The sequence below is a fragment of the Hyla sarda genome, chromosome 8, assembly GCF_029499605.1.
Source record: "Hyla sarda isolate aHylSar1 chromosome 8, aHylSar1.hap1, whole genome shotgun sequence".
Classification (NCBI taxonomy): domain Eukaryota; kingdom Metazoa; phylum Chordata; class Amphibia; order Anura; family Hylidae; genus Hyla; species Hyla sarda.
This window is the reverse complement of record NC_079196.1, coordinates 192492150-192504475: the sequence shown is the minus strand read 5'-3', so window position 1 is coordinate 192504475 and position 12326 is coordinate 192492150. Positions and strand designations below refer to the sequence as shown.

Genomic DNA, 12326 nt, shown 5'->3' with positions numbered 1-12326 from the left:
TGTTGGCCACTCTTTTTAGTAGACATATCGGCCTTCACCAACTTATCTTTCATGTTAGTAGGTCTTCTATAGGCCATAATGGGAGGTAATTTTAATTCTGGAATATGTGCATATCCCTCAAGCAGATTCCAATATTTCCTAACAATTCTGCCAATGTCAGGAGAAAGGTCATTGTACGTGGAGACAAATGCTATGCGTGGATCTGTGGGCGTCCTAGTCTGTCCAGATGTCAGTCCCCTTTGTGTTTTGTCAATTCTATCTTTTTGTTTTGCAATCAATCTCATGGGATATCCTCTATCCCTAAAGTTTTTAAAAAATTTTTCCAAAGCCTTATCAAATTTCTCTTCTGAGTCCGTGACCCTCCTTGCCCTAAGCAATTGGCTATAGGGCAAGGAATTCACCATGGACCTGGGATGGCAACTATCAAATTGAAGCAACGTGTTACAATCAGTGTCCTTCACATAGAGGTCTGTAGTCAGGCAATGTTCATGTATCGTCACTAATACATCTAGAAAGCTCACCGATACATAAGAGTGGGTTAGAGTGAAACGAATGTCTGGATCCTGTTCATTAAGATAGTCCTGGAACAATAATAGATCTGTCAATGTACCTGTCCATATTAAGAATACATCGTCTATGTATCTCCACCACTCCAGGATAAACCTGGAGTGATGGGATACATAGACGTAACGTTCTTCAAACCGTGACATAAAGATATTGGCATACGTTGGCGCAACGTTACTTCCCATTGCGGTACCCCGCCTTTGTAAGAAAAATTGATCATTGAAAATAAAGTAATCATTCTCAAGTACTGTACGTAGTAATGCAACAATAAAGTAAATTTTAGCAGGTGAGAAATTGGCTTGTAGTAAAGATGTAGTGACAGCCTCCACACCCCCATCATGTTGGATGGAGATGTAGAGGCTCACCACATCGAAAGAGGCAATAATAGCCCCCTCTGGAATCTCAATATTTTCAATTTTGGAGAGAAAGTCTGAGGTATCTCTAATGTAAGATTTGGCTTGTGTTGCAAATGGTCTTAGTACTTTATCGAGAAAAATGGAAATCCTGGAAGTTATAGAATTTTTGCCTGAAACAATTGGGCGCCCTGGTAGATTGACTAAGTCCTTATGCACCTTTGGTAAAAGGTAAAAGTTGAGGTGTAACTGGGAATAGGACTGTAAGGTACTTTTGAACATCCTCGTCTATCACAGACATGATCAGACCTATCTCCAAAATTGTCTTGATCTTTCTCTCTATAGTGAATTTTGGATCCCCTGATAATTGTTCATAGACCTCTTCATCATCAAGCTGTCTCCTTGCCTCATTCATGTATTGTCCCCTGTCCATGACCACGACCGCGCCACACTTATCAGCTGGTTTAATCACCAAGTCGTGGTCATGGACAAGGGACATCAATGAGTCTAGTTCACCTCTAGTCATATTTGGATGTTTCAATTTTACATTGCTATTGTTCAATTTCAACAGGTCCCATCTAATACAGTCAGCATAGGTATCAATATCATGAGTATCAAATAGAGGGTTAAAATCACTCACATTTTTTAGGCCCAGGTCTTGTAGTCTCATGCCACTAGAGGAGGAAGAGGAAACAAAACTGAGTATTATTCAAATTTCCCTTATGCATAAATCAAGCTTTCAATCTCAATTTCCTAATGAATTGGGACACATCAAGTTCTAACTGGAACCAATCCATATATGTGCTTGGGCAAAAATCTTAATCCTTTACTGAGTACTTGCATTTGGTCTGAAGTTAATGTTTTGGAAGAGATATTGATCACATTCAGCACTTCCTGTGTGTCCCCTTGTTCTGTAGTGCTTTGTTGTTCCTGAGTCCCCGAGTTCTTGTTCCTTCGGTTGTGTTTCCTGCCGCTCCTCCTGTAGCGTCCCCTTGTGGTGGACGCATCCCTAAAAAAGGCTGAGTAACGGTATTGTTAATGGCCTCAACTGTTGCAACTCTGTTGGTAGAACTAATCCCATCCACAGTATCCCGGCTGTGTCTGTTCTTCCTCCAATTAGTGGAAACTGCACCCCAATTGTATACTCTCCCCATTGAGTAGTCTGGACAGTACCTGTACCACTTTCTTTTCTTGTTTTCCTCTAGCTCACCCATGAATTCAGTCAAAAAGTCCTTCTGTTTAGTCAGAAATTGTTGTAAGTCGGTATCTGGTAAAATGTCCTTTAATGTGGTTTCATAGTCACATACCAGCTTTTTAACACCAAGTAAGTCTTGTTGCAAAAATTCTAACTGGAGTAAAATCAAATCCAGAGAATACTTATTTGATATAGCTTCAAATTTCATGCGATATTCCATTTCATTGACATATGCATTGTCTCTAGGGTGAGATCTCATCCCTCTCGGTATCATCTGTGCTATATAGTACTCTGCCATCATAGATACCTCAGACTTTCTCTCCAAAATTGAAAATATTGAGATTCCAGAGGGGACTATTATTGCCTCTTTCGATGTGGTGAGCCTCTACACCTCCATCCAACATGATGGGGATGTGGAGGCTGTCACCACATCTTTACTACAAGACAATTTCTCACCTGCTAAAATGGACTTTATTGTTGCATTACTACATACAGTACTTGAGAATAATTACTTTATTTTCAATGATCAATTTTTTTTACAAAGGCGGGGTACCGCAAAGGGAAGTAACATTGCACCAACGTATTCCAATATCTTTATGTCACGGTTTGTAGAACATTACATCTATGTATCCCATCACTCCAGGTTTATCCTGGAGTGGTGGAGATACATAGACGATGTATTCTTAATATGGACAGGTACATTGACAGATCTATTATCATTTCAGGACTATCTTAATGAACAGGATCCAGACATTCGTTTCACTCTAACCCACTCTTATGTATCGGTGAGCTTTCTAGATGTATTAGTGACGATACATGAACATCACCTGACTACAGACCTCTATGTGAAGGACACTGATTGTAACATGTTGCTTAAATTTGATAGTTGTCATCCCAGGTCCATGGTGAATTCCTTGCCCTATAGCCAATTGCTTAGGGCAAGGAGGGTCACGGACTCAGAAGAGAAATTTGATAAGGCTTTGGAAAAAATGTTTAAAAACTTAAGGGATAGAGGATATCCCATGAGATTGATTGCAAAACAAAAAGATAGAATTGACAAAACACAAAGGGGACTGACATCTGGACAGACTAGGACGCCCACAGATCCACGCATAGCATTTGTCTCCACGTACAATGACCTTTCTCCTGACATTGGCAGAATTGTTAGGAAATATTGGAATCTGCTTGAGGTATATGCACATATTCCAGAATTAAAATTACCTCCCATTATGGCCTATAGAAGACCTACTAACCTGAAAGATAAGTTGGTGAAGGCCGATATGTCTACTAAAAAGAGTGGCCAACATTACCTTACCACGTTTAGGAAGGGCAGTTTCCCCTGCAGATCTTGTACCAACTGTGGACTGATGGCAAAGGGAGAGTCCTTTTGCCATCCGTCCACAGGACAGATTTTTCCTATCAAACAATATCTTACCTGCAGCACGTCTTTTGTTGTCTATGTCTTGTGGTGCCCATGTGGTCTCCTGTATGTTGGGGAGACCACATGGGACCTCAAGACTAGACTGAATCAACATAGATACTCAATCTGTAAGAAAAAACTTGACCTCCCGGTATCGAAGCAGTTTTCAGAATTTTCACACAACGAAAGGGACCTGAGATTCATGGTCTTGGACCCTGTAACCCCTTTGAAAAGAGGGGGAGATAGGCAAGGACGTCTGAAGAGACATGAGCTTAAAGGGGAACTCCGGTGGAAAGAAGTAGAAAACAAATGTTTTCAAATCAACTGGTGCCTGAAAGTTAAACAGATTTGTAAATTACTTCTATTAAAAAATCTTAATCCTTCCAGTACTTATTAGCTGCTGTATAAAACAGATGTGTGAATTTCTTTCCAGTCTGACAACAGTGCTCTCTGCTGACACCTCTGTCCGTGTCAGAACTGTCCAGATTAGAATCATATCCCCATAGAAAACCTCTCCTACTGGACAGTTCCTGACACGGACAGAGGTGTCAGTATAGAGAGCACTGTTGTCAGGCTGGAAAAAACTTCACACATTTCTCTGTAGTATATCTGTAGTATATAGAAGCTGATAAGTACTAGAAGGGTTAAGATTTTTAAATAAAAGTGAACTACAAACCTGTTTAACTTTCTTGCACCAGTTGATTTGAAAAAACTTTTTTTCCACCGGAGTTCCCCTTTAAATGGATCTACACTTTGAATTCTTTGAGACCTCATGGTCTAAATGTTGACTTTAAAATATCACATAGGGTGTTAGGAAAGTAGTTAATCCTGGATATCCTCTAAGTTATGATACATAGAGACCAGTGTATGCAACACAAGTGATATTATTGTTAAAAATTATTTGGAACTGAGTATTTCCATTTAAAATGTATTAATAACCGTGTTCTTTTTCTTTTTTGCAGTAACTGGAGGGGAATACCGTCACTCATCCTCAAAATAATTCCTTCTGTATTCTTTATATTCTGTAATAAATGATTGTTATGTTATTTAATTGCCAATTGTTGTCTGTCGGAAGCCAGGGGTGTATAGTACATATTTGATACATTTTTTGACTGTTGAGTGGAATAATCCTTAACTTACACATAATACACTTGGTTCATTTTTTATTATTAATTTTTTTATTTCTATTTTATTTTTCATCTTTTATTTTTATTATTTTTTACTTTTTATTATTATTTTTTTCTACTTGCTTTCACTTTCTTGTGTAGTAACATTCACCTTTAATTTTTTAGTTTTTTTATTTTTTTCATTTCATTTTTATTTTATAGCTGTTGCCAACAGCTACGGAATGAGTCTCACCTGGACGCAGTTCCAGTACATGTTTTACAATAGTCCCCACTTTAGCCCAAGGTCAGGGCATTTATTGTGCGATAGAGAGCTGGTGGCCTCAGACTATGGTTGCCACTGGATACCGCGCTCCAGCGGATCAGGGTCGAGACACTTCATTGTGTCTATGGTCCGGACCTGCAGTTGCACGCCTCTAAGATAACAATCTGGACCAACAATCTCGATATCAATAGATTATTCCATATTTTGTTTACTTTGTTTATCTTTATTTCGTTCATTTGATTTTGCTTTTATTTTTACATCTACTTACCACTTTAGATTTATCATGTGACACATCACCATGGTGATCGGGACACTAGACGGCCTGAAAATGTGAAAACGAGGCTTGGAGCACTGGGCGCGTGCGCATATGGGCTCGTAGGTCCGGATAGTGGAAGCGAGGCTTGGAACGCTGTGCGCGTGCACAGAAGAGCCGATACGCTAATTCCATGGACGATCACCATGACTACAGGTCCTATGCACCCTCTGACTTCCGTTACAGGATTCGGGTGCACATGCACAGTTAGATTTTACCCACGCTTACATTCTCCATTATGGCGGTGAGTGATTTTCCCTATCCCTGTTGCTGCAAACATTTGTTTTTAATGATTTTAATTCATATTTCACATTTGATCAGAACCTTAGTAGAAGTTGATGTATGGTTTTGGGGTACACGTATGTATACGTATATGGAAATTTGGATATATGTATGTGACATACATTATGCACTTTTAATATAATATATTTATATTGCTGTGATTTCATGTAACACTTATAATATTTACACTTTTTTACTAATTGGATTTTTAATTGTGTGGTCCATAAAAATGGGTCTTTATTCACTTGTGTTATGCTTGAGAAAGACCAGGAGAGCTGGTTGAAACGTCGCTGTAACTTTCACCTGAATATGGAATAAATTTCACGTTTTTTTCACCTATATTGATCTGTGTGCTGCGGACTTCTAATATATGCTATATATATTAGTAAATTTGAGTAGCCGTATTAGTCCAGTGATACCGTAGTGTTAACTACCTTCCTGCTATGATGTGTATACACATTATACAGCAGGAAGGGGTAAAAGTGGATTTTTAAGTTAAAAAGTAAGGGCATCTCTCTCTGTAAGGTTTCTGACCAATCCACGCGTGACTCTTATGTTGTGTATCATCCAAAACCAAATCTGTTGCACAGTGATCTTAAAAAGAAAAACCAAAAACACAAGCGTTAAAGATCAAAAATTATTTTAATTCCCATATTGATAATAAAAATAATTCCATGAATTTGTAAACCATTGCATAAATGCTATAGTGTAAAAGTTTTTTTTTTCTCTTAAAAACAAGTGTTAACAATTTTGTAACGATTCACTATAAGTAAAATGATTATGCCGTTATAAATAATACCTTCTTTATCAGGGGGGAAAAAAAAAAAGAAGACAAATTCCATTCACAAGACCATTCTTTTTTTTTTTTTTTTTCACTACAAGCAGGCTAGATTAGCTTCCATAAATTAATACATGTAAAATCTATAATATTTAAGGTCTTATACTGACCACAGTTACACAAATATACTGTAACAATATTACTAATATTTCAAACACTAGTGAAGGTAAAGATAGATAACCGAAAACGATATGTTCTTAATAAAAAAAAATAATAAAAATAAATAAAACTACAATATGCTGCTTGAATTCCATCGTAAACCCTCCAAAGTCTGCAAAAAAAAAAAAAAAACCTGAGAAACCAAAACAATACGTAATTTATATATTCTAAGTCATTGCTATATGGCAACATCCTGGAAAATCGGCACAAGCTACAAGAAAGGAGGATCGGTCACGTATTCGGCAATACGCTTGCACAGTGTTACATTACTGATAGTATTGACGGACAGACGTGAGACAGCAGCACACTGGTGCAGACTAGAGATGAGCGAACTTACAGTAAATTCGATTCGTCACGAACTTCTCGGCTCGGCAGTTGATGACTTATCCTGCATAAATTAGTTCAGCTTTCAGGTGCTCCCGTGGGCTGGAAAAGGTGGATACAGTCCTAGGAGACTCTTTCCTAGGACTGTTTCCACCTTTTCCAGCCCACCGGAGCACCTGAAAGCTGAACTAATTTATGCAGGATAAATTATCAACTGCTGAGCCGAGAAGTTCATGACGAATCGAATGTACTGTAAGTTCGCTCATCTCTAGTGCAGACCTATCCTTCCGTCGTTCAGGCGCATCATTTTTTTTTTTATTACCGCCCGGGCCCATCCTTCCACCGCCCAGATAAGGGACTGCATAAAAGAATAGAAGCTTTCCAACATGGGGAAAGCGATACAAAATAACTTATTCAAGGCTTTCCCTTTTGATTAGGCCAGTGGTCTCCAGACTGCAGCCCTCCAGATGTTGCAAAACTACAACTCCCAGCATGCCCGGACAGCCGTTGGCTGTCCGAGCATGCTGGGAGTTGTAGTTTTGCAATATCTGGGAGGGACGCAGTTTAAAGGGGTTATCCAGGAAAAAAAACTTTTTGTTATATATCAACTGGTTCCAGAAAGTTAAACAGATTGGTAAATTACTTCTATTAAAAAACTTAATCCTTTCAGTACTTATGAGCTTCTGAAGTTTAGGTTGTTCTTTTCTGTCTAAGTGCTCTCTGATGACACCTGTCTCAGGAAACGCCCAATTTAGAAGAGGTTTGCTATGGGGATTTGCATCTAAACTGGGCGTTTCCCGAGACAGGTGTCATCAGAGAGCACTTAGACAGAAAAGAACAACCTTAACTTCAGAAGCTCATAAGTACTGAAAGGATTAAGATTTTTTTAATAGAAGTAATTTACAAGTCTGTTTAACTTTCTGGAACCAGTTGATATATAAAAAAAAGTTTTTTCCTGGAATACCCCTTTAAAGACAGATAGATTAGATAATGGAGCTAAACTGCAATACCACATACAACCCATGGGGAGGGGTGGCGCTGTTGCTGGAAGAAAGCAGCCATGCTTTTGTAATTCGGTACAACCCCCAAAAACATAGGAATATACAAAATATTAAAACCAAAAAAAATACCCAAAAAGTATAAAAGTTTAATTTTCTCCCCCACAGTAAAACAGCACCAGGTCTAGTAAACTCATTTAAAAGAAAAAGAAAGGTCTAAGATGTATACATTGTATAGGATTATTGGATAGCACATAGCAGTCACGCCTCCTCCCATAGAGGTGAATGGAGGGGGTGTGGCGGCTGGCATCACCAGTCATTGGGCACAGAGTGGCGTTCGCTCCGTGCACAGATTGACTGGGGTGCTGCAGCGGAAATCGCGAGGGTCCCCAGCGGCAGGACCGATCCTGTGGATAGGGGATAAGATGTTTACAGCGGCGTTCCCCTTTAATGCAGAATCGTGCCATATATTGCAATAAGTGATCGATCCTCCTGAATTATTTGGTCGAGCGCCTTCCAATTGCCGATCGTAAATATATTGTCATTTATTGTAAATACAGAAGAATTTTGATAACGCTTCTTCTAGTGCATTGGTTTGTTCATTGCATTTTAGGAGCTGCAGTCATTGCATACACCATGTACAAGAGACCCCCCCTAACACGAAAAGTCACCCATGGCCAGAATACTACAATCCACGTTTATTTTTTATCGTTAATGGATCCAATATCAGAATCAAACTTAAGGGTTAAACTTACAGAACAATGAAAGGTTCTTCAGACAAGTGGAAGAAACTGCATACACTGACCCAGGCCTGAGCCCATCCACAGGGGAACAAGGGGTGGGGGGAGATGGACTCAGGACTTCAACTATAAGAAAAATAAAAAAATAACCTCACAACAAGCTGCTCATTCAGATTTACATTTTGGTACATTTCTTTGGTCTGTTACTTTTCTTTAAAAGGGAATGTTGCTAAATATATAAAGAAGAAAAGAAAAAAGAAAAAAATAATAATAATAAAATAGCATTTTAGTACAGTAGCACCCAGGGAGGACATGGATCCAGATATGCCTGTTTTAGCAAATACCATCATTCTCCAAAAATAACAAGAATTCTTGAATGCCCATTCTATTTTGGTGCACGGTTTCAGGGAGCTTGACTCCAAGGAACGTCACTCCGTATAATGTCAATCAACTCTGTCATTTTCCCATCTTCAGCAAGTATACCGTATCAATCCTACAATTTCGGATGGAAACGTCGTACTTGCTGGATGTGTGAAAAAATTCAAATTTGATTGACGATGAGCGCCGCTTCCTTGTAGTTCTATTTATAAATAAAAATATATCTATACACACAGAATGACAGTGGAATGGCACCACACTCTAGCTATAAGAATAATGCTACAAAATTACTATTTCATGGGGACTGCATGTATTTACTAAAACAGGCAGAACAAAAGGGACCATAGGTCCTCATGATTTAACAGTTCATGGTACTCTGCTGCTCAGCATTTGGAACAAACTGTGACGGGAGCTTGTGATTTCATAGCCCCGTCCCCTCATGACCTCACACCCTCAATGCAAGTCTATGGGAGGGGGCGTGATGTCATGAGGGGGCAGGGCTATGACGTCACAAGCTCTCTGCGCCAGCGTTCGGGAACAGTTTGTTCCAAACACTGAGCAGCAAAGTACCCCCTTTAAGCACTACATAGTTACAAAAGTCTGTATTATTATATTCGCCATTATATTCTTTACAGCCAATGTACAGTGTCAGATACCTCTGGTTGTATAGGTCTTCAAGTGAATATCTCTAATTCTGTGAGGATTAAAGCATCCAGTCAACTTAAGATATATGTGTATGTTTTCTGGATTCCAATCACTGGGACCCCCCAGAAATGTGGAGAACAGACGTCCAAGACTCCTGTCAAAATAGAGTCCATGGGACTCCACTATCCCCGACTCTCTCTCAGCCAGTAACTGGATCCGCAATGTGATGGCCACTCTATTCTGATAGAAGACTTCAAGGGGTATTCCAGTGAAAAACTATCAACTGGCTGCAGAAAGTTAAAACAAATTTGTAAATTACTTCTATGAAAAAATCTTAATCCTCCCAGTACTTATCAGCTGCTGAAGTTGAGTTGTTCTTTTCTGTCTGACCACAGTGCTCTCTGCTGACACCTCAGGAATTGTCCAGAGTAGGAACACATCCTCATAGCAAACCTCTCCTACACTGGACAGTTCCTGAGACAGACAGAGGTGTCAGCAGAGAGCACTGTGGTCAGAGAGAAAAGAACAACTCAACTTCAGCAGCTGTTAAGTAGTGGAAGGATTAAGAAGTAATTTACAAATCTGTTTAACTTTCTGGAGCCATATGATATGGGGGAAAAAAAAAAAAAAAAAAGCTTTTTTTTTTTTTTTTACTGAAATACCCCTTTAAGACCAACATTCTCAACAAGCTACAAAAATAATAATGTAACAGAGTTATAAAGTAAAAAAACATGTCTACTTTCTTCCAAAACAGTCCACAGGTTGGGTGTTGAATTTCCACTCCACTTTTAGTCATTTCAATGGTGCTTAGCTGCAAACAGTCACAACCCATGGAGAGGTAGTCTGGAAGAAAGGAGCTATGTTGTATGGACAACTCCTTCTGTTGAGCTGAAAAATCAGTATCTATTAATGAGCTCTTAAAGGGGTTATCCAGGAATAGAGAAACAGAGATAATTTCTTTCAAAAACAGCTCCACATCTGTCCCCAGGTTGTATGTGATATTTCAACTTTGCTCCATTCACTTCAATGGAACTGAGCTGCAGAACCACACCCAACCTGGAGACAGACGGGGAGTGGTTTTTGAAAAATATTAGCTCTGTTTTTCTATTCCTGGATAACCCCTTTAATATGCGATCCTTATAGGGCCGTTTAGTAACCAGACTACTATACCCAACCTAGAAGTGCTATGCTGAGATGGTCATGCCTCCTGCTTATGTAAATCAGGTTCTGAACAAGATAAATAGGTATCTCCCAACAAAATGTCACACACAATAACAAGTCTGTAACACACGAGGATCTATAAAAGTTATGGGAACAGCACAATGGACACTCCATCCGGCAAGCATTGAGACTGCACAACACAAAACAACCCACAAAGAACAGATGTACAGTACTAATATACAACGTGCTGATCCTACACACCAGAACTCACGTTAAGGGGATATCAGACAGATATGGACCACAAACTGAGAACCACTTAAAAAGTCCTTTTTTTTATGGTACCGTAAAAGGGCCTTTGGATTTGTATGAACCTGTTCACTTCCAGCTACTTAGGCCAGTGTTTCCCAACCAGGGTGCCTCCAGCTGTTGGAAAACGACAACTCCCAGCATGCCCGGACAGCCCTTGGCTGTCCGGGCCTGCTGGGAGTTGTCGTTTTCCAACAGCTGGAGGCACCCTGGTTGGGAAACACTGACTTAGGCCATAATAAAAAGCTACAATATCACATGCGTATTATGAACACAGACACACAAACTTTTAATCCCACAAATAGCAGGACAGAGTAGGTGCCTTTTAATCCCACAAATAGCAGGACAGAGTAGGTGCTTAATGGACATCCACATGTTGTTAAGTAGACAAATGGGTTTCGCAGCTCACAGCCACTTCCTCAGGTATCTGACGAAGCAGTTGTGAGCTGCAAAACATGTTGCATTCCGAAACTCCTTTCATTTACTTATGAAAATGCAAATTTCCATTGAGCACCTACTCAATCTTGCTATTCCTGGGAGGATGAGTCTGTGTGTCTGCTAACATAAGAAAAAGAGGGTTGCGGAAAGACGATTCTTTTTATATACCTTGCATAGTGTTGTGCATGGTTGGCACAACTTTTTCTGGTAAGCGCTAAATCACATAAGAGGTTAACCTATGTTTGCAATACTGCTCTATTGAGCCCTTTACTTCACTTGTAAATCACAAAATGTGACATTTGTTTCTGTAGATCTTCAGGTTCACCAATCTCAAACCACCGTATGGTCACCCAAATGTTGGTTGGTAAAACCAAAAAAAGGGTTTTGGTGTAGGAGGTCAAATTAGACTGTAAAATACAGACATTGCAAATCGGATACGTGTTTTTACAACAAGATTTGCTACAGAAATCCAGCACTTCTATTCAGATTTTTCGTTACAGATTTGCAACAGGTCCATACAGGGATAAGCCCCCTTGTCATTCAATGGGGCTAATTCTCAGCCTTTCGATGCGGAATGTTCAACATAATACTTAAAGGGGTATTCCAGGAATGTTTTTTGTCTATCTATATATCAACTGGCTCCAGAAAGTTAAACAAATTTGTAAATTACTTCTATTAAAAAATCTTAATCCTTCCAATAATTACCAGCTGCTGAAGTTAAGCTGTTCTTGTCTGTCTGACAGCAGTGCTCTCTGCTGACATCTCTGCCCGTCTCGGGAACTGCACAGAGTAGAAGAGGTTTGCTATGGGGATTTGCTTCTAC

The 12326-nt window shown here is 39.4% G+C and overlaps 1 protein-coding gene across 14 annotated transcripts in view; it reads right to left on the bottom strand.

The window, feature by feature from the left end:
• UNKL (unk like zinc finger) overlaps window positions 1-12326 on the bottom strand; it is a 109120-nt gene that overhangs the window by 1107 nt on the left and 95687 nt on the right. For 4 of the 14 annotated variants that reach the window (XR_008847381.1, XR_008847380.1, XR_008847386.1 and 1 more), the window contains one exon: window positions 8533-8701. Coding sequence is in view for 7 of the 14 variants with exons in the window: in XM_056537160.1 (XP_056393135.1) it covers window positions 8698-8701 (4 nt within the window). In the remaining 7 variants the exon portion in view is untranslated. Of the gene's footprint in view, window positions 1-521; window positions 582-1098; window positions 1592-6115; window positions 6626-8532; window positions 8702-12326 lie in introns of those variants that run through there. The other 10 variants (XR_008847382.1, XR_008847385.1, XR_008847384.1 and 7 more) reach the window with 8 other exon arrangements.